The following is a 25,171-nucleotide window of genomic DNA, read 5'->3' as shown; positions in this document are numbered from 1 at the left end:
TGGGGATGTACCTCTCTTCCCCGTGTCTGTGTTGAAGTAGAGCAGGCCACAGACTGACCAGTCAGAGAAGAGAGGAGGAGGAGTTGATCTGTCTGGTAGTCTCTTACCGACCTGCGATAAGGGACAGCTGATACTCACGCTCCTACGTATTCATCAGGCTGCTATCCAACACATACAAACACGGGATCTTCCCTGTCAGAGAGGCAGGCTCTGCGAGAGGGAAATGCAAACATTTGTCTGTCAAACCCCAGACCTACAGCAATGTACTGGGCCCAGGTAGGACTCATGGCTTTGCCTCTGAGGACTTTGGGGTTTACTGGTTGGCTGTAGCCTCAGAAGGGGAGGATGGCTCTCTGCATGTCCGGCCATGAGGACGCAGTGGACTTCTCCAGCCAGGATCAGGATGAGGAATATGTTTGTTTGCCCATTCATGAAAGCACAAAGCGGCAGGAGGAGGATGAAGAGGCAGAACCTGGCTTCTCCAGGCATGGAAGATACAAACAGAATGAGCAGAATGAAGACATGGATGAGGAGCAGCAGATGCTTTATGAAGGTAGCTACTGGTCAGTAGAGACTGTGTGATAATCAACAGTCTTCATTGCTTGTTTTAAAGCATATAGATAAAAAATGTGCACGTTGCTGTTTTTCCATGGAACGATGTGTTTGTCCTGCAGGTGCAGTCCCTCCTTTGTGGCTCTGTCTCACACTGGACAGTATAGCTCATCCCCCCTGAATGACATAATGAACTCTAATGTTGTTGTAATTCATATCATAATCACGGTTAAGATGAATTGTAACCCAGATGGAATTGGGAAATAATGTCTTATGCTTCCGCATTGTGTGTTGCACATCAGCATTGCTAGCCGACTGTGCTTTGGGGGATTGATTGGTTAAAACAACAACAGCTTCTTCTTGTGTGTTGCCTTAGAGTTTGGTTCCCCTCAGCCTCGTCTGTAACTCCACACTGCAGATTCAATCAGCCGTCTTACAAATTACACTGACAGAAAACAACCCAAGATGTTTAAATGTAAAACTATCAATATAATCAGAGGTTCCCTGATTGATTTTTCCGTGATCGGAATTAAACCATTTTTGTAACAGGTCAAATATGAGGGGTTTTTTCCTCTTTTTTTTTTAAATGCATCAGAAGTGAGAAATTTTATCATTTTTGGCTTATTAATGCATCAGTCAATAACTTTTAATCAATTTTTTTCTGTGTGGAATATATAATAGTGCACTGCTTTTGACATATGCTGACATGCATTTTCGTTTTTGTTTGATTTGAAAATCTGTGAAGGAACTCGCTGCCCCTGTTATGATTTTTCAGAAAATCATTTTTAATCGCACAAAATCAAACTTGGCAAATCAGACCACTGGAAATCACCCGGGGGGAAAAATTGATTGTTGTATTGTTAATATAAACATGCGTTAGCATTTTACATGTTGCCGCATCTTAAGTTTTCTGTTGACAAGAGACGCTATGCTGTGCTAGTTAATTTTTATAAATAGTTAAGCCATATTAACCCAGATCCAATAAGGAAATGATTATTTTAGTGAAATCCCATTGTGTTACATGTCACCAGTCCGATCAGACTGTGTTCAGGGCATTGATTAAGATAACAAGAGCTCATTTCTATGTGTTGTCTTAGTCTCCTAGTGCCTGTGTGTTGCTCACTAGTGGGCTAAATGTGTCAGCCTTGAAAATTACGAATAAAAACAGGCTAATATGTTCAGCTGATTGTTTAATAACATCCATTATAATGTTAATATAACTCTCTGCCATGGCTGAACAAGACATAATGCGTCTTCTCTATTATGTCCTTCACATTAAAGAAGTAGTGGGTAGAGTGAACATGTCTTTCTTAAATTACCTTCTCTGTTCTGTTAGACTTTCTCTCATCAACATGTTTCTCCCCCTTTTGTCTTCAGAGCTAAATTGTTACTAAAATATTAATCAGTAAAGTATGAATACGTCCTCCTGGCACCGAAGCCTTTGTGCATTAATTTATCGTCGTGTATTTTCGATTAGTCATTTCACCTGGGAGGAGTGTTATCGCTGAAATAAGCCAGCATGCGCTTTGATTAGCTGCACGTACACAAATATAAAGTATGACAGGTAAACAGGCTGCACCCTGTCCTTCCACGCTTCCAAGGCAGATAGCAGATGAAGACATTTGTTGTGGTTTGGCAAGCATATGGGTGGATCTGGGGCTGAACGTGTATTACAGCGTGTGTGCGTGCGTGTGTGTCCCTTAAATAGTCTTGATCTTTAACCTTAACCATGAGATTCCTAAAAAAACTGCCAACATTTCCAAATCAAGCATGCTCCATAACAAACGGAGGTTGAAGGCACAATATGATAACACAGAGCAGTTTTGCCGTACTCAAACTATACTGTACTGTAAGGTGATGTATTTATGTCTAGTCTTTGACTAGGCCATTCTAACACCTACATTTGTTGTTGAACTTGAAGGGTCATATCTAAACATCCCTCCATTACATTAAATTTAAGGCTATGGTCCTAACATTGTAAAACATGAAGAAGAAAAAAACATTGTAGGGGTATAAATACTTTAGCAACGTACTGTATATCTTGTTTCTGACAGCCACACTGTTGCTCCAAGTGTTGATAACAAAATGTGTGCTTTGCATGGGCCGACTCTTTTTGCATTATTGTTTTGCATATTCCTTGCATCACATTCCCTTTTTGCTAAAGATAAACTTTGAAAGCATCAGATGTGATCAAATTTCTTTGGCTTTTTTTAGGGTTTCAATGGTGGCATGTGGAAAAGTCAGCCATGATGAGACATGTACCTTCCACTAGGAAATGATAACTGAATCTGCAAATGAAGGAGATGGAAAATAATAGAGGTGAACAGGGTTGCGGTTTTACACTCTGACCTCCGACACTGTGCTCAGTAGCTTATCTTTTCTGACTCATTAGTTAGGTTAAAGACTAGCGTGTTGTTTATGTGGGTAATAAAGGTTGTTCTTTGAATTTTGATCATGCATGTGCTTCTAACTGGAAGCGAAAAGAAGGCTGCAGAGGGAGCAGCTAGACTCTGGTTACATGTCGGCTGTGATGGTTGCAAGTTGAAATCCAGGGGGTGATGAGCTGTTTATTATGCAAAGTTATATAATTTGAAGTCTGATGATACAAACGGCGGTCCACCACCCACTTCTATCTGTCAGGGTCAATACTGGAGACACCTTTACTAGTCACGCTATGCAGGTCCAAGGTTCCATATAACTGAATCAGCAATTCAAAGACATAATGGTGATTCTATTTTGAATTTCAAATTGGTAGTGTAATAAATATGCTTTTTTTTTCTGCACCATTTGACCTCTAAAAGCTTCCAGTGTCTCGCAAAAGTATTCATCCTGGTTTTCTTCCAGGATTTTTTTTTGCTGAAGAAAGCTTTTACCGCAGCATGATGCTGCCATGAAGATGCTGTGTTCAGGAAGATGTGCAGTGCAACGTTCAAAATGTGAAATTTTGGGGTGTATAACTAATAGTTCTGTGGTCAACAGATTCTCCCTCCAGAGCTGTGGATGTCTGCAGCTCCTCCAGAGTTACTATGCGCTGCTTTGATTTATTCTCTCCTTGCCTGATCCTCTTTTTGTAACCTTTTTCTGCTACATAAAACTCCAATAAAATGCATTACCATTTTTGGTTGTAACATGATAAAATGTGCATAAATCAGTGAGGTGTAAACAATTTTTGCAATGTTCTTTAAATGTGACCGTTTGTCTCTTTTTATTTTTTTTATTTAAGGCAGAAATCCTCAGGGTCACGTTTGTAATGCCCGCTTTAAGATGTGCGTTAAGTGCAGTTGTTGTTGTTTGTTGATCTTCTTTTGGACATTTGGCTCTGAAACTTACCATTCCCTCCGTGTCTCCCTCCTGCAGTGTTGTGTGCAGACAGAGTGGGCCAGATGACAAAGACCTACAGCGACATTGACGCTGTCACCCGACTGCTGGAAGAGGTCAGTACGGAAAAGTAAAATCTGTCGAAGCAGATCAAACAGAAGGCGACATTTTTAAAGGGATTTTAAAGCACTCACGTCGGGGACCTGCTAAGTGACGATTTAAAACGTGGGATTTTCTCTGAGGGTCAAAAGAACAACATCGTTGAACTCATTTCCTAAAGCTGATATTTTAATGTATCACCTCCCAGTCAGTGACAAAAAAAAGAGCATAAAGTAGGACATCAAGAGACAAAAGTGTCTGAAAACTGAATGGTGTCGCTGTCAAATAAAGCTTGAGATGTAACACTCAGATGGGCTTGCAGGTTTGCTCTGGACAAAGCTCTGGTTGTGACCAGGCCAGTTGCTTTGTGTTCTTCAGTTGCACATGAAACACAGCTTAGTGTTGCTTCCTTTGTGTGTCAGGCTATTTTTACTGCCAGGAAATAAAATGTTTGTGAGGCGGCAGACTCAGCCTCAGGTGAATAAGCCCTTAATGATTGTTCAGGTATGACTAATAGCAGCCTTTTCTGTATGTTCAGCTCATGATTTATTCCATTACTTCATTTATTGCCAGTCCTTCGGATGATTAATGAATAACCTTCGAAATGAAAGGATTTGTATTTGCAGTAGAATAATCGGACAATTATAATTTGAAAAAAAATCTAAATCTTAATTCTGTGTATTTAACAGGGGGAAAACATTGTAAGAAATAATTGTTTTAAGAAAATGACTAATGGCATAATTATTAGTCGCCCTTTAGACGACCACATTTTGCAAACAGGACAGTATTCAGTCCTCTAGCGTGAAATCCTCCTCCTGATTTCGTCTCTTCTTCAGTCCCATTGGAGGATAGAGAAAGCCATGAAAGAAGATTGATGTTGAGTCTGGTGATGCTTTTTTTGTTTTTTTATTTTTATTTTATAGAAAAGCAGCTTCGCAGCATCATAGATTCTCCATCAGATTTGGGCACAGAGTGTTTTCCCACCTATTTATCACTTCACGTCAGACACACTTGGAGTGTTTGTTGCTGAAAATCTCAATCTTACTCCGACCAGAGCACTTGGTTCCAGTTGAAGTCCCAGTAGAGTTTAGCATTCTCCAGCTGTTTAGGTTGGAAACATTTTTGATTTTATTGTGATGGTTGGAATGTAGACGGTATGTCAGGTTTGCGTTTAGAGAACTCCCTGACCCCATCATACCCTTTGCTGCCGTTTCCTTACAGTGACCTTTAGAGATTTTTTTTTTTTACCTCTCAGACCTGCCTGCTTACCGTGTGCTGACAAAACAAATAAGAGTTTCATACTGGCCAGCAGCTGAACGAAATAACGCAGGAAATAAAGAGAATCATGGATGGAAAATTAGACTTTTATTAAGTAAAAAATTTTAAAAAAGCTTTTTTGATATTTTTTGAATGGAAGTGTTTGGGGGACCAGTTGTTGTGACACCATTAATTTCTGTTAAAACTTGTTGTTTTTTTTGTTTTGTTTTTTTAAGGTGACATTTTACCCCACTGAGTAAATGACATGAAATTTTAAATGTTGGATTTTTCCAAAAAGATTTGAACGTGCACTTATGTTACTGCGATAAGAGATTAATCTATTTTAAGGTTTTTTTATTTACTCGACTCAAAGGTTTTGATGACTTTGTGACGGTATAAACAAACACTTGACGAAGTGGTTTTAATGAATACTGTTACTCTAGTATTCAGAGTAACAGGATAATCTGTTACTCTGGAAACAGAGTATTCTATTCAGTAAATCTTAGTTTTTTTTAACATCCTCCTAAAACATTTTCTGGCCTTTTAAGCATAACCAACTATATTACTGGCACAGACAGCCAGATTTCCTGGTACTTGTATAACTGGCTAATATTTATTGCTTCTTTGCAATACTGATCTGGAGAACAGTGGTATTGGAATTCTGAAAAATTTGGTCGTGGTATATTGCGCAGCTCTCATGAAGGAACTCTGATAAATATGCCTGCAATAAACGCATGTACAGTTCATATTTTGTTTTATCACTTTGTTTTTGTTGATGTTTCCTCCTCTCTAAGACAAATATATTACTAAGAAGACTGATATTCTACTTAAATACACTTTAATTATTCAAAACTGATTGAATAAATTTCTTTTTCTTGAGCAATAAACATACACCTGATGTAGCTTGGGTGGTGTGTGACGTAATGATGTGGAGGCTAATAGCCATAGACGTAGCGGTTCAGGGTTCAATTCCTGAACTTGGGACTTTCTCCACTTGTCTTCCCACCTTCTGAGAAGCAAAAGAGAAAAAAACACCAGTTTGAACATTTAACTGTGAAATAAAGTCAGAAATGGTATACCAACTCACTTGTTCTTGTTGTTGTTGTTGTTGTTGTTGTTGTTGTTGTTGTTGTTGTTGTTGTTGTTGTTGTTGTTGTTGTTGTTGTTGTTTTACACATCTTGCACACTTTCTTTAACAGTGCAAATTTTTGTGGCATTGTAGTTTTGTATTTTTTGATGCCTCTTGTCCAGGACTCCTTTAGGGAAAAAGAGATTTTAATCTCAATGGGATTTAATACTGTTTAAAATAAAGCCTAAGTAAAAATAATATATATATTTTAAATTGCTCTAAATCAAAGTTTGTGTTTGGAGCAGAAAGAGCGGGACCTGGAGCTGGCAGCCCGCATTGGACAGTCGCTGCTGAAGAAGAACAAAGCTCTGAGCGACAGGAACGAGCTGCTGGAGGAGCAGGTGGAGCACATCCGAGAGGAGGTACATACCAGCAGTATTAAAGCGCTTCTGTGATCTATCAGGTTCAAGGTTACAGTAGTTTACTGCCTCATATGCGGGTTTATATATTCTTTTTATTGAGCCTTACAGGTGCTTGGATATGTTGTGAACAAAATTCTCCAAATCAACTCTTTTGTTTTTCCTCCCCATGTCCAGCGTTCTTCATTTTCACATATGTTCACATCCAGGTGTCCCAGCTGCGTCACGACCTCTCCATGAAAGATGAGCTGCTGCAGTTCTACACCAACGCCGCTGAGGAAAGTGAGGGGGAGTCCAACACCTCCACGCCGTAAGCATCCCAACACTCACGTCATCTGCTCCGGTTACATCAGCATGCGGCTGTGGTGTTGAATTGACATTGAGACGTTTTGGTTGAATATTTAATGATAAGTTATGTATTTTGGTAATAAATGTAATAAAGGTGAAATATTGGTGTGTTTACAGGGTGCGTTTGAGTGAGCTTAACGTGTCCACCCCAACCCTGTTTCCATTGGACTCCCTGCAGAAGAAACTCAAAGATTTGGAAGAAGAAAACAAATCACTGCGATCTGCGGTACGTAGTAGCATAAGCTTTCACTGTAATGTAGATGACAGTCTACATTACAGACAACAGGAAGTAGATATACATATGAGTTCTAATGCAAGCCCTCAAACATTTGATTAAACAGCCCTGTTGCATATGTGGCTAAAAATAAACCCCACACTATTTCTAGCCCTCAGTTTGTTCCTAGCTGGACATCTGACCACTTCAGTTTATTTAAATATGTTGGCTTTCTGCCACAGATCCAGCGCTTCAGCAAATTGTAAAAATTTTAATTGAGTTGAAGTCGGGGCCACTCCAGAGGCTTAATGATGCATCCAATCCAAGACCAGTTCTGAGGCTGATTCGATATCATTGTCCAGGTTTTCCACTCTATTATTTCACCCATTTTGGTGCAAAACACCAATTTTATTTTGAGATTGAAACTTTTATTTGACCATTCTGATGCTGCAAAATCTTTAGGAACACGTCTTGGGTTTACAAGCTCCTGAAGATTTAGGGAGATTTGTAGTTTATTCCAGTAGCAACTAAATAGACCCTCAGCATAATTCCATCACCACTTTACCTGATAGATGGTGAAGTGTTTATAGGTATGAAGGTCTCACCCTGACTTTTCCAAGAACTCTTCTTCCTGAACCAGTTTTTTATTTTCAGTCTGAGTGTGGTAATTTGGCTCAGACGGTAGAATGGAAATAAACCGTTTTGAAATAATTCAGTCAGTTTTGGCAGAAACTTGAGGGCTATAAAATCATGCGGGACATTATACATTAAGGGACATTGAACTAAATATTAGTGGGACATGTGGGGGTTATTTAGCTGTGTAAGTTTCCCCCTGTGTGTATTTGAGAAAAACACAATCCATTCAAACTTGCGTGCCCTGTTCACAAGTTGTGATTGTGAAACAAGCAGGGGTTGTTTTACATTTTTGCCATAATTTTGTGACATAGCTTCGGCAATACATAATCAATATTCTATAATAAAAAACCTGTATCTGTTTTCCATGTTAAATAAATGCATCATGAAATCTTGACTGATCACCGTTTTATCCATTTGTCCTCACAGGCGAATCATTTGGAGACTGAAACGATCTCGTACGAGGAGAAAGAGCAGCAGCTTGTCAACGACTGTGTCAAAGAACTACGTGAGTTTTATATCTTCTTTCTTTTTCTTTTTTTCCTTTAATCTCATCCATCATTAAAATTACAGTGGCTATGAAATGCTTTCCCCTCCTATCCTCTCAGGAGCTGCCAACCTGCAGATTTCCTCTCTGGCAGAAGACCTGGCCAGGAAGAGCGAGGATGCTTCCAGACAGCAGGAGGAGATCACACACCTCCTCTCTCAGATCGTCGACCTGCAGAAGAAGGCGAAGCTCGTACGAAAGCCGTAACAAATAAATAAATAAAAAAAAGCCCCAAATGCAAACGTGGATGTTTAGATACGTTAGATGAAGAATTGCTACTGCAAGTCCTGTGTTGTCCTTGGTGTTCACAGTATGCAGTGGAGAACGAAGAGCTGACTCAGCACCTGGGTGCAGCCAAGGACGCCCAGAGACAGCTCACTGCTGAGGTAAGCTGCAAGCTATGACCACATGACTGTAAAGGACAGCTAACAGCATTATTATTAAGCTATTTTATGTGTGTTTTTATTTATGTTGAAAGTGATGATTTCTGAGGACCAAAGCATTCTCCTAATGCAACAAACTCCAAGTATTTAATTTTTACTTAGAAAAATAAGTTCTAGACTTGGAAGTTTGCTTTGTAACTATTGATAATGAAGTTTTCTACTATATATTTACTCATAGTAATATTTTTATCAAGCTTTAGTTAGGTACAAAAACACTTAAAATGAGAAAAAAACATTTCAACATAAAAGCCTCTTTGTGAGAAAACTTATTTTGTCAGAAAGGAAACAAGCATAAATATCCTTAATCCAAGATATTTAATCTTAGATTTCACTTTTTGTGATGATTAGAGACTGGATGTTAATCAGGTTTAGGTCAAGGTTAAACGTGGATGGAAGTTTTTGGATGGAATAATTTGAGTTTATCTCCCTTTCAGATCTAAATTTAAAGCTATTTTTATTCAACCAAAAAGTTTGTTTCCTGATAGGAATTAAGACATGCATCTATTAAAAGATGTCATGTCTTATTTATGCCCTTATTTACGTCCAAAGCAATGTATTAATGGCTCAGGTGCATCAAGACTAAATTTGGTATTATATATTATATATTATATAATTATATATATCATATATATATTATATATAATATATAATATATATTATATATTATATTATATATAATATATATATTATATATCATATTATATATTATATATATATATATTATATATTATATATAATATATATATTATATATATTATTATATTCAGTTTAAATGTTAACTGTTTTTTTTTTTATTCTGCAGAAACACAAAAAGTATTTTTGGTTTAGTTTCTGCTGCGAATGTCTTGGTATGAGATACCAGATGAGACAAAAGTAACTAACAAGTAAATTTTCTGCAAGAAATAGGATCTTATTTAGTGTCAAAAATTCCCTAATTTTGAATAAAAAAAATACTTGTTCCACTGGCAGATCATTTTATTTATAACATGGGAAAAATGTCTTGCTGCAAACGAAACTGGAACTTTCTCATCAGTATTAAGGATTTATTGACTTCAAGCAAGCTGCTACATCTTGCTGAAAAGTTACTTGTAAGTTAGTTTTGTCTTATTTCAAGTGCAGTAAGATATCTGCACCACAAATTGCACAAGAAAATGCTTTGTAATATTTTATGTTTTTGCTGTGATGATCTCTGCAATACATTTTTTAAATATATATTTATGTTTTAAGTCAAAAGCCTATGTCAGGCCAAACCTGCTACATTTTTAAAAAAAATTTCTGTCCTTCCGCCTCTCCTCTCTCCTTGCTCAGCTGCAGGAGCTGCAGGATAAATATGCAGAGTGTATGGAGATCCTCCATGAGGCTCAGGAGGAGTTGAAGAACCTGAGGAATAAAACTCTACCTCTCAGCACCCCGAGGCGTTTCCATACACTGGGCTTATTCCCAATGGTCAGCACATGAGCCGTCGCACCTTTAGTATATTAGACTGCCAGCTCCAGCAGAATGAATGGATTCATTTTCTTCTCCCAGGACTCGCTTGCTGCAGAAATAGAGGGAACTATGAGAAAAGAGCTTCAGATGGATGATCCAGGCGTAGAAGAACAGAGGTGCCTTTAGTTTTACGCTCTAAACGTTGTTCCTGCATGATACTTTGAGTGTATCCCTCGATCTCCGTAGTAATGCGATTGTGTCGCTCGTTTCTCCAGACTGCACCCAAAGCGAGTTTTCCAGACGGTGAAAAACCTCAACCTGATGCGTCAGCAGCGTTCCTCCGCGGCCCCCTCCCCTCTGAACATCCCAGGGTCCAATCAGAACTCGTGCTTCACCTCGGGCCGCTCCAGCAGGGTGGGCACGCCTCGCTCCAACTCCATCCACGGGAGTGAAACAGGAAGTGGGATCATCTTGGACAACAGGACGAGCAGTGTCCTGGAGGGACCGGATGACGGGTGAGGAACATTTTGAATCTTTAGCAAACAGAAAGGGGGGGAGGGAAATAGAGATTGCTCTTCTTCTTATCTCTCTTTCTCTGCTCAGGTCGGAAGACTCCAACAAGCGACCCCCTGGTACGCCGGGGACGCCGGGCAGCAGGGACCTGGAGGCAGCCCTGCGGCGCCTGTCGCTGCGCCGTGACAACTACCTCTCAGAGAAACGCTTCTTCGAAGAAGAGAGAGAGAGAAAGCTAGCCTACCTGGGGAAAGAGGAGGAAAAGGGAGAGGCTGAAGACAGCGGGGGCCCGGGGACCCCAACGGAGAGCCTGCTGTCGTTCTGCTCGCATCCCTCCTTTGGAAGCATCTGGTCGGGATACTCCATCACAGCCAGGTCCTACCTGCCGGAGAAGCTGCAGATTGTAAAGCCGCTGGAAGGTGATTATTGGTCTAATGATCCTCTTGACACAAATAAGGAAAAGAAAAATCGTAGCTTTCGGAACGTTTTCCTGAATTCAAACGAAAACTCAAAGAGAAAAGAGAATCACAACCAGAAGCAGAGACAGGACTACAACTACGTCTTTCTAAGTAGTTCAAACAGTGAGACACAGACTAGTCCAACGCAAGACAGCAGCAGCAAACACCCGAACCGCTATTTAATCTTTCATAACCAGAGCGAGTCACAGATCCTCCCGAGTGCCTCACCGAATGTGAAGCTGCGCAGAAGCTCCAGTCTGTTGGAGATTCGCAGCCTGTCGGGTTTACAGCCTCCCCTCAGAGCTCCTCTGGCCCTGGGCAGCCGTCTGCTGACGGCCTTAAGACAAGAGGAAGGCACTTTGAACCCTCAGCACTCCTTTTATTTCAGACACACACAGCCACGCTGCTGGTTCGAAGTGTAGAAAGAAACACAGGCCACTGACAACGCAGGAATGTTACAGATCTTAAAAAGTGAGTACGTGGTCTGTATATTTTTTAAAGCAAACATACTTTGTGCTTGTATGCATTTAATCATTACATTATCCAAATCATGCCTTATTTGTTAGGCATAAACTTACGTTTTAGCTAAGATTGTCAGCTTAGTTATTACGTCATTCATTTACCTCCACATCCAGATTTAAGCCGTAAAAAGCCTTACAGTACTTGTAACTTTTTAATGATCAAGCTGCTACATGCACCATTTGCAGTGTTTTTCCTCCACCTAGTGTTCAGAACTGAAATTACAATCACAAACGTGTACATGACACTATTTGCTGTCTTGTGTGTAAAATGAAATAAAATGGGAGAAATAACTACATGGTAGCATAAACAATGGGATGGAAAACAATGTGGGCTTTTTTCTGTACAGTATAGAAAATTTTATTTTGTAGTTCAACAATTTTTTATAGTTTGGTCAAAGAGAATAAACAAAATAGATAGTATATAATTATAAATATTAGTTCCACAGTGGGGGTAATTCAGGTGTAAAAGCAACAAAGTGGCAGAGATGTAGGTTCACACAAAAATATATAAATTATCGTGTATATTTTTTGTTTCATTTTTAGCTCTGCTCCTCATGTTTGTGTCTTTTGGGATTTTTTTGTGATCAAGTTCCTTGAAGTGTGTGACTGTAACGTAGCAAAACAGGACAAGTTCATAGATTATTGTTACTGTTTCATCACACTGTAGGTTTGTTACTGCTCTCTGTGTTGTTTCTTCTATCCTCATAACCAAATTTATTAGCATGACATCTGTCTTCTGAAATGTGACATTTACACATTTGCTCTCCCAGTTACACAGCATCTTTTATCTGCAGCTGATTTTCTTTTCTCTCCATTTCTGTCTCTTTTTGAGCTTTCTTTTCTATATTTGATTCTTTCTTCTTCCATTTAACTTGTTTTCTTTGTAAACAACTTCCCTAATAAAATCTAGTTTCCTCATCTTCCATTCATTATATTCTTGTCTCTTTTTTTCCCAGTTAATTCGCTCACATGTTCCCACATTTCACATTAAAAGCACCCAAAACAACAAAATAAAGTGCTGAAACTTAACATGGACATTTTGCCCACTTTGCTGTCTGTCATCATGTGAGAGTTTTGGACAGTTAAAACATGGACACAATCTTTTCTGATCTTATTATCTTTATGCTTGTCAAATATTTTGTTCAGCGGAACATAGTGCTGCAGCTTAACAGAGCTAACTCTCACAGGCTAACCTGATTCATGTTGTGTAGTGGTTTTTTACTTCCTGTGTTGTTGGCATGCCTGTTCATTCGCTTCACATTTCAGACATAAATGTTAGTTTTAGGAATAACACCAATGTTTCATTTCTCAGAACTATATCTCAATAGGTTTATAAATCTACAGCTCATTCTGTCAGGTGTGTTCAGGTAGAAGCACGGCTGAAATGGTCGTATCTTCAGCATATTCTCCAGTAACATAAGGCTTTCCTCTTTTGCTTGTGCAGGTTCTGCTACCCTGCACGCATGGCAGCAGCTGGCTCAACCACACATGGGGGCTCTGCTGGATCATCGGCCGGGCGTGGTCACAAAGGGCTTTCGCACTTTAGAGCAGGACCGGGAGCGGGAGGACAGCTGGCAGCTGGATCAGCCGGAGGAGGACGAGGCGTCGTGTGACTCGTTCAGCGGCTTGTCAGGGGAGAGCCCTGCTCCGACAGGTCCGCTTCACTCTACCTCCGCCGGCTGTAACATCAAGGGCAGCAACCAGCTAGAAGGACTGAACGGAGGAATTTGTGGTCCGAAAGAGGCAGTGGAAGAAAGAGACGGACCCGTCGCCGGGGCGCTCCTTCCCCTCTTCTGCCCTCCCCCGTCCTCTCCCGTTCCCTCTTGTTCGGAGGGCAGCAGGCACACGGACCTCAAGGAGCTCCAACCCCTGCAACCTGCCACTGTGGACCGCATGCCTGGTGAGGGAGCGTTTTAGCAGGAAAAGGAAAAACCCAACCCCAACCCCTCCACCTCAAAATGCAGATTTAAATAAAAATAAATCTGGAGCATGGGGAGACTAGAAGGAGTGGGCAGAGGAAGATGGGTGGGAGGGTGGAAGGAGTGAAGGGAAGGCTGTCACTGGACATTTCACAGCTGTAACGTGGCAACGCCTCCTGCATGATCACACTCACCTTCGCTCAAGCCAGGAGCCGCGCCTTACCCACGCAGCCGTCCGCCTCCGTCCAGACAGAGTACTTTTTGACTGTTTTTTTTTTTCTTTTCTTCTTCTCAGTTTCTCCTTTTCATACGCCGCCTTTTCTTTGCTCTGCTCACACTTCCTCAGTGCCTGGCAAGTTTCTCATACCAAAACCTGCAAAGCTCTAAAAAATTTAACAACAACAAAAATAAATTAGAGTTTGGAAATGACTGACACAGTGCAGAGATACAGAAGTATCATCACATTCGGATCCAGCTGGCTTGCTTGTGTGCATGCCTGGAGGCTGCATCAGGTGTTGCGACTGCAGCTGTTCCAAGTCACATGAATGCATGACACTCAGAGCTAATTCAGTGGCTCTGTCAGAGGGTCACCTCTATCAGCCCACACACACTAATCTTGATCTGGCCACGTTTGGTCTCTGGCAGTGTTTGCATGTAGTTGCCATCATTTGAGATTTATTTAAAGAATGTAATTTTCATCTGTTTCTTGTTCATCCCTTCATTTCCTATCCTTGCTTCACTCAAATCTTGATTCAAAGGGGGAAATTTTTGCTGGTTGTCTTTTTTTATTTATTTAATTGCTTTCGATTTATTTGCATTTAACTTGAACTTAGCAGGTCAGTTTCAACAAGTACGAAGGTCATTAGATGTTGAAATCTCTTGAAAAATACAAAAGCAGGGCTAATTAAAACGGGTGCTTTCGCTTGGGGTCTAAACTGTGACTGCGATCTATTTCCCCTCTCTTTACAACGTGCAGTTGTTTTACAGCGTATGATTTTTGGTGCATTTTTCATCATGACTGACAGAATGTGTTTTGTTCTCCTCCTTCTGCAATTTGCCTCAGTGCATTTCCCAGGGAAATGTCTGTCCCACACCAGCTCCACCTACACCTTCACCACCTGCAGGATTCTCCACCCGTCTGATCAGCTGACCTCGGTGTCCCCCAGGTAACATAACACCTAAATATTCATCAACTCGTGCTTTTTCGGCTTGATTTATGTTATTTATTTTTTCAGTTTTGGGTTCTTTTAATATTCACTTCAAATCGCTGTTAATTTATACAAACATACAGGCGCTAATTAAATGGAGCTGGACGCTTCTCTTTTTTTTGTTCTTTTTTTTTCTTCGAAACACATTTTGGCTCAAGAGCTTGTGTCCCTGCTGTGTGATTGGCTTGACAGGTCATGTGATGAGGAAGACGAGCCGGCGCTGTATCAAATAGCTCTTCTGGCAGAATTAGAGCAGACCCATTGAAAGCACCGTTCAGTGTGCAGATGGGTGAGAACGTGCATGGTTGTGCATGTCTGAAGACCTCGTGTGGGTGTGTTTGAACCTGAGTAACATCAGGCTTTGCCTCTAAATGTGTTCTTTAATCCAGCGTGCACAAGCCTCTCTTTGAGGTGGATACTGATCACAACAAAATAATAATTCTAAACACAGTGTTCAGGCCTGTTAAGAGCTTTTAGGACGAAATGATTACAGTGACTAAATCTAACTGTCCTTCATATTGTCTGGGTGCAGAAAGTCCAAATCCAGTTTGAGAAACCATTTTTCTTACCCTCTGACTTTCCACTGAATGTTTTTAAATTGACTTTTGTCTTATTTTGTAACAAGGTGTTTGACTTCTGAGGTTTGGGAGTTTCTGCTAAACAGTGCCAGAAGACGGTGATGACGCCTCTGTCAAAGATGCCTCAAAACGTCCACCGTCTTAGTCATGCATTTTCTGGATGACATGCTTGAAATCTAATGATTACAGAGTCTGAACAAAGCTTGACACAATCGCTGCGCTGCTGTCGAGGTTTCTGGCACAGAAAATATTAGTGGGTTTGCATGCAAGTTTCTCTAAACCTGCTTTGTTTAAACTGAAATGAATCATGCATGTTTTGACACGTTGATGCAGTTTTAACTGAAAGCTGTCAGACATCCGTGGTCTTTTTGAGCAAAAGTCACTTCTCACTTATTGGCCGGCGAAATGTTATATTTTATATTCTCTAATGTAACGTTTTAGTGGAGTGTCATTCTGTTGGTAGACTCTTAAACCATATGACTTTACGAGTAGTAGAAGTTAATCTTTTGCTTTTTGATACATGTTTGCAGCTTGACCAGTCTTCATATGTGAAGCGACACAATACTGTATGCATTGGATAATAATCTAATGTGAATGTCTAAACTGGCAGGAAGGACAGAAAATGAATAAGTCCAGAGGAGGAGAGATGTGGTGTGAACATGGAGGTTGCAGGGACTGGATGAGATGCAGGTAGATGAGCCATTGTGTTGAGCCCTGAAAGGGAGGAAGACTGTCTGTGGTTTTGTGCAGATCGAAGACATTGAAGTTTGTTTTTATTTTTATTTTATTTTATTTTTTCAACCTTTACCAGCCTCACAAGCTTTATGTTTGAAGAACGTCGGTAGTAGAGATGCTCCGATCAATATGTTTTGATCAATTTGTGCCCCACAGTTTTTCTTAGGCTTTGACTTGCTGTTGTCAGTCTTCACCATTTTGTTTTTCTCTGCTATGTCAAAAGAAGGTAGAAGAACCATAGTGAAAAATGTTTCTCCCATAATGTGCTATAGGTGATAGCAGAGGCCACATCGTGACACTTGCACAAGAAGACTGTCTTTTACCTTCTTATAATAGAAACATAAGGATTGAGACTCTTCTGAGTTTCTTACAAGAGTGTTTACATGTTTAGCTTGGATTGCATTATATCAGCTACTTCTCAAAGTTTAATCCATGCATGGTCTCCTGTGAGTTTCTACATAATTTCCTCAAAAATTCATTGTAGGATTTGCAGAAAAGCCTTTCAGAAGTAGAACAATTCACAGCGCTCTCTCTGTTCCTCAGTTGTTAAGCAGATGTGTTATGGTGATTATTGATAAATCAAGTTCATCTGTTTCTGAACTCAAGCATTTTTCACCTAATGACTGTCATATCTGTCTTCTTTTCTACTTTGCCCTCCTCTTTATGTCTCCAGCCCTGCAGCAGCGTTTTGTCAAAGCAGCTCTGCCATCGGCACTCCGATCCACACCTCGTCCCCCGTACCCTTCTCAGCCCCGCACACGCCCTCCTACACGCCCTGCTGCACCCCGCGCCGCCTCTCCCTCTCTCTCTCCCTCGGCGAGTCCTCCACCAACTTGAGAGACTCCACCAAGACCACCAGCACCTCTCTAGGCCTTGTGCGCCTCCTGCTGGAGCATGGCATTTCTGCCTCGGTGTACGATCCTCGCAGCTGGGACCGAGGGCTGGGCGCCAGCGGCTCTTCAACGCCCACAGGAAGAGTGCAGGTGCAGAGCAGCGCTGCCAAGTCCGGGGAGAATGAAGTCAGACAGCTGGTGAGGCGACCGGACACGCTCCTCCTTCAGCCCTGCTCCCCTCCGAACTCCCCGCCCCAGGAATCTGCCTCAGCCGCCACGGCGCGGCCCATGTTTCAGTTTAGCCCTTCAAAGGAGGATCCGCCGTATTACGACGCCTTCCTCGCCTCCAAGCCGGCTCGCACCATTCTGAGGGAAGTGCTGATGGATCTAGAGAGAGAGTACGACGGCGAGGCGGACGAAGACGGCCAGAACGAGGTGGCGAACCTCGGACTGGTGGACAAACTGAAACGCTTCCAAACGCTCTTCCCTGTCTCCGCCTCGGTTTCCTCCGGGAGCGGTCTGTTGGCGCCCTTCAGCTCCAGCGGACTGGGTGGCGGGCTCCCGGGTTTAAATGCAGGACTGAGGAGGAACCGAAGCTATCCGGCCATGGTGGGGGCCAGCATGGCTATGAAAGACCCCGGTGGAGCGCCCTGCGCTCTCATCCCACAGACAGCGCAAACATCACACCCACAGGATCCGGCGCAGACAGACGAAACGGGCAAAGTGCAAACACATCCCTCCGTCGTCAGGAAAGCCATTCACATACCGCAGACTTTACTCTCACTGGAACCAGTCACACCACAGAGGATAATACAGAGACACGCCAGGCCAAACTGGGATTCAGACAACTCAGCAACACGAGGCCAATGCAGTGAGGGTCAAACCAGGACGTGGTAGGAAAAACTCAGTACGTTAGGCCGAAATCACAGCGTTTTAATACACTTTTCATGTTATCGTTACACATGTACAAATACAAAGCCAAAAAGTAAATGTAGCGCACACTTTGTCTGCAAAAGCAGACTGGTACAATCCGCCCTCATTTCCCCTTACAGCCAGTAGTCTGTGAACCTCAACAAAATGTCGGAGTGACGACTGAGAGCAGTGGTGGCTGAAACTGTTACACTGTGTTATATTTAAATACTGTCTGGCCAGATTAACGACGGAGTATGCTGCCTTCCTTTGTGTCATTATTGTACAATGTACTGTATATGCAATATACTGTGGCATATAGCATATTATTAAAGCCCCAGTCTGGAGTACTTTACGATGTGGCTGATTTCATGTGCTATGTGTAGAGATGCACCAGTTTCTGTCTTCAGCTCCAGTCCTCAGGAGCCAACGTCCTTGAACTGGTCCAACGTACTTGAATCAAACCAATAGCTCTTTACCTCTGCCCAGATCGAGACCTTTAGATGAACTCTGAGATTACCAGCGTCTCCAACTTCAACAGGCTTCATAGCAGTCAGAGGATGAAAACTAAAAGGGATTTTTTTTAAAAACCCCAGAAATTTAGCTGAATTCCCCTCAGCCTCTTCGTGTCATAAAACATAGTTTCCTGTTAAATATCTTCTTACATCTTTGTACTTTCTCTAGTTTCATTTTTTAACAGAGAAGCTGATGCCGAAAGCAGCTGACTTTGATTCCTCTTCTGGCGTCGTTGCCAGCAAGACACAGTCATGTTTGTGCTGGTTGTGTTTGTAAATCGGAGGGATGATTGGACAGTGACATTTCCGACCAGCCAATAAATATCATCAAATGTTTTCCTTTAAAAAGCTGTCATTGTTTGATGAAGCAATTTAGGCGTTTTTATAAGATCCTAACTGCTTGTATTTCTATTTTTCTGCGCTGAAGCTGAAAAAGCGTCACAGTTCTTGTCTACAATGACTTTTCCTCCTTTCCTTTCTTTTGTTATTTAAAAAAATAAAATAAAATCCAGATTGGGGCTTTAAGATATCTTGTTGCTGTGACTGAATGTTCTTATGTGCCTAAAAACAAACACACTGTATTTCATTGGAAAACTGATTACGTTTGTAAATGTTTTTGTTTGCCTTTTGTTTTGCTGTGTGCAACAGACAAGGCTTTATTTGTGCAATTCAACGGTTTGCGTGAGATTCTGTGCATTCTTCTCATTTCAGATGTACATTTTTATTTTTTATTTTTTTGTTTTGTTTTGTTTAAGTCCTCATAAAATGTTGGATTCTACAGGAACAGAGTAAAGCTGTTGTTAAATCTGAAGGAGTCCCAGAATAATTTCCTTCCCTGTGCCCTTTATTTATTTTGATTGATCTGTCTGTATGCATCCAGGCAGTAAAGGATAACATTTATGAATGTAGGTGTCGGAGTTTGACAGACAAAATGACCACAAAATGGTTTAGCAAAAATGTGCACGATAACTGCAACATCAGCACAGCTGAAATCTTGCATTTTAACCCTCAAAGCCGATGTCAGTGTGCTGCGTATATTTAGTTTTTCAAAGCATTTATCCCAATACTGTCCACTTTGTATCTCTCAGCATGTACATAATTTACTCAGTTTGGGTCAGAGAGCAGTGAAATCTGAATCCTGCTGATCTCCAGCTCCTGTCTCCGCAGAGTTGATCAGTTCAATCTTTAATCTTTCCGGTTTGATTGCACCTGAACGAGGGGCGACTGAAACTCACGTTTGTAAAATGAGTCGGTAAACTAAACTGGGATCCCAACACGCAGCGTTTCGGACTTTTACACAGATCGACATTTAGGCTGTTGTTTTTGGTAGGTGTTTCAATGCGTTATCTGGGTTTGGACTTTGTACCTGGACCAAGACGTTGTAGCTTGAATGAATGGGAAATTTAGCTGTTTTGTTTCATGAGTCACGCAGGTGATAATTGCACATCTTTAAAGTGAAGGATGTTTCGGGTTGTTTATTTTAGTGTCATGTGGAATCACCTTTACTGTACGGATTAAATTCTTCACACATCAGTGGCTTTCAGAATAATTTCTCTTGCCAGCAGGGGCATCGCTGTCTGCAAGCCCGTTTCTGCCTTCAGCAGCAGCACATTTTAAGAAAAATAAAAGAACTCAGTATTTCAGAGGAGAAGAATGGAGCAGTAATGCTGGTACGACAGCGGGTGTCTTAATGTAATTTTTGTGCCACGTCATCCGAATGTAAGTTATTATTCAGCTTGTAGGGCCATTGTACAGATTTCTGTCTGATTTAATCATTTCATTGTAACTGTATGCAACACAAACATGTATAATTTTGAAATATAAATATATATATATATATATATATATATATAGAGAGAGAGAATGGTTAAAAAAAATGTCATAAAGGCGAGTAGTTTATGTAGGATTATAGGGAAATATGTTCTAGTCAGAGACTGGTGGGCTCTATTTTATAAAACATGTCCAACTGTCAATAAAATATTAAATGAAGATGTAATTGTTGTCTTTATACTTTTTATTCTGAACATCTGATGATGTTCTGCTCCTCTCAGCTATAAAGTTGGCAGTATTATGTTGTTTCCAGGTATATAGTTCCATTTAATAGCACAGTCAAGTAACTGTGCTATTAAAGCAGTTACTTGACTTACTAAGTTAGTTAGTAACTTAGTAACATAGTTACTATGTTACTAACATAGTAACTTAGTTACTATGCAATACTAGTAAATAGTAACTAGTAATTTACAGCATTAAATTGGGCCTGTGCCTCTTTGAAACCTCCTCCTCTTTCTGAGACTCCACCTTCATAACAGCGTTCCACTATCAACCATTTAACAACATTTTTTGCCAGCACTGCACTGAGGAGCACCTTGTACAACGACCTCATCAAATGTGCAGTCCCACCAGGTGTTAGCTAATTACTACTGGCTAGTCTGAAGGGGCTGAGCAGGGAAGCCCTGCTCTGTGAGGCGAAAGCACGAAAGTTCTGGAAAATTCAGCTCCGAAGACGAGCTGCATCTTGAAGGCGGGGCTCGGTCCAACCAGGTGTTTTGTACAGCTGAGTGGTTGCCATGGGAGATTAAAGTATTTCTCAAATATGCATAAAATAATCACAGCAACACTCTAGGCATGTTTCTTATGACGGAATGACATTATCACATGACTTAAAGTTCAGAAAAAGTTGATTTTACATAATTCTGTCTCTTTAAGGGGCTGCGGTTGTACATATTCCTAAAGATTATGCTCTTATTTTAACATAACAAAAACTTGAAGTAAAATTTAAATTGAAGTATTAAATGAAAAAACATTTTAGACTACTACAGTTTCTTAAATTCACGTGTGGATCTCAACAGCTATTTCCGACCTCTGCAGTAATTATTGCAGAGACCTGCTACATTTATATGATAAATGTTATTTATATATATGTATATATAACAAATATTATAAAATCTGACAAATCAAGTAACAGTTACCTTGAACCTATCTTCATATCTGTAAAAGTGATTTTTGCGAAATGCTTTGTTATGTCTGTTGTACTGACAGCTGTTTTCCACAGGGGGGCACTGTGTCCAAACCACATGCATTCCAAATCCTGGACGCGGAAGTAGACCTAATTTAAGATACGTTTGATGTATTTTATGGGGTTTTGCAGACACATTTAAATAAAATTAAATAAATATACTTTATGAATAACACTTATTTTATTCTTGAAAATCAGAATAGAGATTAGAGGTGAAGAACGAGAGGCGTTCAACAGAAAGCTTGACAATTCTTCCTCTCTGAATGATGGAGACAGGATCAAGACAGATGGATAAGCAGGGCAGAATGATTTAAAATTTGTTTTCGGTGCTTGGAGGAAAACCGGCAGGTGTGTCTCCTACATGGAGAAAATGAGAACATTCTGCAGAGCTGAGTCAGATGGAAAATAGGACAACCTTTCCTTTTTTTCTTGGGTTCCTCAAGCGTGGTTATTCAGTGCATCTTGTTTCTGAGATAGCTGCATTTAAAACCCAATGTACATGTGAAGAAATTAATAACAAGAAAACAAAGTCCAGAAATCATAGAGAAAACACCTAAAGTACTTTTGTGTTATCTACTTACATTTTGTGCAGGCAGGACTTCCATGTTCCCCGTCAGCTGATGTGAGTGCGTAGAGGCCAGGACTCTTTGGCACGGAGCAATTGCCAGCTGCTTGGAAAAGAAGGTCACTTCAGAGACGGGATGTGTGATTATAATCTCGGAGGGTGACCAGCTGCATCCCTTTGCAGTCAGCCCTTCACATAAAGAAGATTGTTGGCACTTGAATAATTGACCTGAGGGCTGCCAGAAAACTAAGATGCAGCCTTGATCGTCTGTTTGGATGCTGGATGATTTACTGGGTTACTTGGTCAGTTTCTGTCACTTACACTCTCTGTTAAGGAAATTATAGTTACCAATAAAACTTGCATTTTTTTTTTTTTTTAAAGTTCAACAATAAACTCCTTAATATCAGACCAAAGTTAGTCAAATCATGGCAGACTAATACTTGCATATGTGTGATTTCTGCTGGCTGTTTTAAAGTTTCTCACATACAAAATTAGAGCATCGCAAACTGTTGCTACCACCATGGAAAAAAGTTAATGAACGAAAAAACCTCTTGAGACAAGGAAGAAAAACGAGGCTCTGTACATTTTGATTCCATTTGATTTTCTCAAAACTATGTCAACATACATTAAATACAAAACACAAACATAAACTCAGGTTTTTATTAAATAAAAAATGTTTTTATTGTGAAATTCTGCTATTCTGAATTACTAAATTAAGGTACGTTTACGGCAAATAAATATTGCGCTTAATTTCATCTGAGTATAAATCCAGCTGTTCAGTGAAGGTCTCAGAGGTTTGTTACATTAGCGAAAAGGAAAAAAAACAGCATCATGGCGACCCAAGAAACCCAGCAGACAGAAAGTCGTGGGAAGTTAAAATCAGATTTCAACACATCATCACCACTGTGAAACATGGTGGTGGCAGCGTCATGCTGTGGCATGCGTTTGTGTTTTGGAACCTGCTCACGTACATGACAATAGTTTGATTCACTTTAACGTTTTAAAACGGATCTTAAAAGAAAGAAAGAAATCAGGCAAACAGCGATTACCCTGATTTATTAAACCCTTCATGTTTGTAATCCAGCATAAATATTTGAAGCTTAAACTATTGTCCGTCCTCAGAGGCAGGTGTAAGACCTAAAAACTAACTTTGCAACGTCTGTGATTATTGTTGTGTTGGAATTATATTTTTAGGCCCAGTTGCCAACTCCTCTGAGTTTTGTTTTCCTTGAATTGGCCTCCAGGCAGCTCCAGACCACCCGTCTACAACATGAGTTGTCCTGTTTATTTATAGACACTCCACGATTTTAAACCCAGTAAACGGCGCAATAATGAGGAAACACGTTATGGAGGTTTTTCATATCGCTTTGTAGGTTGAACGTATTCAATATCACCATTTAAAAGGAAAATAAATATCCGTTTCAGTTCTAAAAACAGAGTGGAATTTTCTTTTAAAAGCAATGTCTTTTGAATAATGTGTGCAGGGCGCAGCCATTTCGAAAAGTGGGGAAATTTCAACAAGACGCTGCATAAGATGAAAAAAATGCGCTAGATGTTTTCTGGCTTTAAGAGTTTTAAAATGCATTCACTCAAGTGCTGCCAGGAGTAAAAACTCACACAGGCGCACATTTCATGATTTCATAGCTCAAAACCTACTGAATATAGTTAACCGAGATGGATTCATTCTGAAAACAGCCAATAGTCAGTCAAGAGTGTTGTGGTCAGCATGACTTGGCAGCAATTCACTTTTTTTTGTAAAAGATCTCAGCTAAAGGGTTTTGGTTCACAGTCAAACTTCCAGTTGTCTGATTGGTCAAATCGGCATTTATCGTTTAGTTTTGTTTGATACATTAGACACATTATACGTAAAGCATTGTTTTACATTTCAGACAAATTGTCTTTGCAAACAAACATCAACATTTTTAACAGATGTCTCTGTTTTATTTTGTCACATTGTTTTCTGAACGTACTAATTCTTTTCCACCTGTTCAGTGAACGTCATTTAATGAATAGAAATTAGAAACCCAAACCCCCTAAAATGACGAGAGAGACATAATTATAACCAGCAAAGTAAGGTTCACCGCTCCTTCACTGCTCTGATTCTCAGAGCGTGATCCGGAAGCGGTCTTCAATTCATTCCAGCACCAACAATCCTTCATGTGATCGTCAGCGCCTCCAGAAGGGACAGCAAATTGAAAGTTAATGCCTTTCACTTCAGCAGGGGGGGCTTAATTATAGACGGTGTGAGGAAGGTCCTCCTCCCCGGCTTCAATCATCGCAGCGTTGTTGTGACATTTTTAGCTTTTAACAATACGTACATCAAATTATCAGAACCTGCCAGACACCAAACTTAATCAGATCAAATGAGGTGGGATTGCATTTTCTCTCGGTGAGCTCGGCTGACCTTCTCTCCTGACAACCTCTGACATTTTGGCTGAGAGATATGGGGGCTCTCTGAAGCCCAAACACCCCAAAAACATATTTGACTCCGCCCACTGAAGTGGGCCAGAGTGATTATTTTTAATTGTTAGAGCTTTACCTTACAGGTAGAGAACTGCCACCGTTACGAAGCTTTGGCACAACGAAAATGAAAAGTTTGTCAAAGTTCTTCCCGTCTGTTCCACTCCATCCTGGAGAACTTGTGACAGTTCCTTGAGTTCAATGGGCCTCCGTGTTTCTTGAACTGCTCCCAGCCTGACTTCGTGATGCTGTGATCAGAGCCATCTGCTGCAGGTCTGCTCGTTATTGTGGCTGAGGACAGCTGTTTATGACTGGCTCATCATCGTGAGCCGCTGAATGAAGCTGGGAATGATTAGTTGCTCCCCGATGGTGCGACTAGCTGGAAAACTTTTTCACAATGTGGGAGCCAATCAGTCGGATCGGCTTGCACGACTACAGTCTCCAAGCCGGTCACTCAAACCACGTTTCATTGTTTTACACTTTGTGCAGATGCCTGGCTTAGATTTGTTTTAGTTTAGTTTGCCCTCTTTGGGTTTGTGTCTTGATGACTTCGACTTCACTGTGAGCAGCATCTTCGTCTTTCCCATCAGTCGTTCCAAATCTTTTTCCGAGAA

The 25,171-nt window shown here is 40.7% G+C and overlaps 1 protein-coding gene and 1 long non-coding RNA gene across 8 annotated transcripts in view; one reads left to right on the top strand and one right to left on the bottom strand.

Annotated features, from left to right (window-relative positions):
• trak1a (trafficking protein, kinesin binding 1a) overlaps positions 1-19,327 on the top strand; it is a 34,280-nt gene extending 14,953 nt beyond the window's left edge. For 4 of the 7 annotated variants that reach the window (XM_044117858.1, XM_044117853.1, XM_044117857.1 and 1 more), the window contains 14 exons: positions 3,910-3,986; positions 6,601-6,717; positions 6,924-7,024; positions 7,180-7,288; positions 8,339-8,417; positions 8,518-8,648; positions 8,768-8,842; positions 10,208-10,345; positions 10,427-10,503; positions 10,603-10,842; positions 10,931-11,259; positions 13,264-13,719; positions 14,802-14,904; positions 16,933-19,327. In XM_044117858.1, coding sequence (XP_043973793.1) covers positions 3,936-3,986; positions 6,601-6,717; positions 6,924-7,024; positions 7,180-7,288; positions 8,339-8,417; positions 8,518-8,648; positions 8,768-8,842; positions 10,208-10,345; positions 10,427-10,503; positions 10,603-10,842; positions 10,931-11,259; positions 13,264-13,719; positions 14,802-14,904; positions 16,933-17,989 — 3,063 coding nt within the window. In that variant the 5' untranslated portion in view covers positions 3,910-3,935 and the 3' untranslated portion in view covers positions 17,990-19,327. Of the gene's footprint in view, positions 1-66; positions 554-3,909; positions 3,987-6,600; positions 6,718-6,923; positions 7,025-7,179; positions 7,289-8,338; positions 8,418-8,517; positions 8,649-8,767; positions 8,843-10,207; positions 10,346-10,426; positions 10,504-10,602; positions 10,843-10,930; positions 11,260-13,263; positions 13,720-14,801; positions 14,905-15,138; positions 15,236-16,932 lie in introns of those variants that run through there. The other 3 variants (XM_044117860.1, XM_044117852.1, XM_044117859.1) reach the window with 3 other exon arrangements.
• Positions 19,328-21,574: 2,247 nt separating this feature from the next.
• Positions 21,575-24,821, bottom strand: LOC122831574. Its single transcript, XR_006370722.1, has 3 exons — positions 24,637-24,821; positions 22,114-22,286; positions 21,575-22,009 (listed from the first exon to the last, which is right to left on the bottom strand). It is a non-coding gene; the product is annotated as an uncharacterized LOC122831574 (long non-coding RNA).
• Positions 24,822-25,171: the final 350 nt, after the last annotated feature.

This window comes from Gambusia affinis, linkage group LG05 (assembly GCF_019740435.1).
Source record: "Gambusia affinis linkage group LG05, SWU_Gaff_1.0, whole genome shotgun sequence".
Lineage (NCBI taxonomy): Eukaryota > Metazoa > Chordata > Actinopteri > Cyprinodontiformes > Poeciliidae > Gambusia > Gambusia affinis.
Note: the sequence above shows the minus strand (reverse complement) of the source record. Positions and strands in the feature narration are given on the sequence as shown.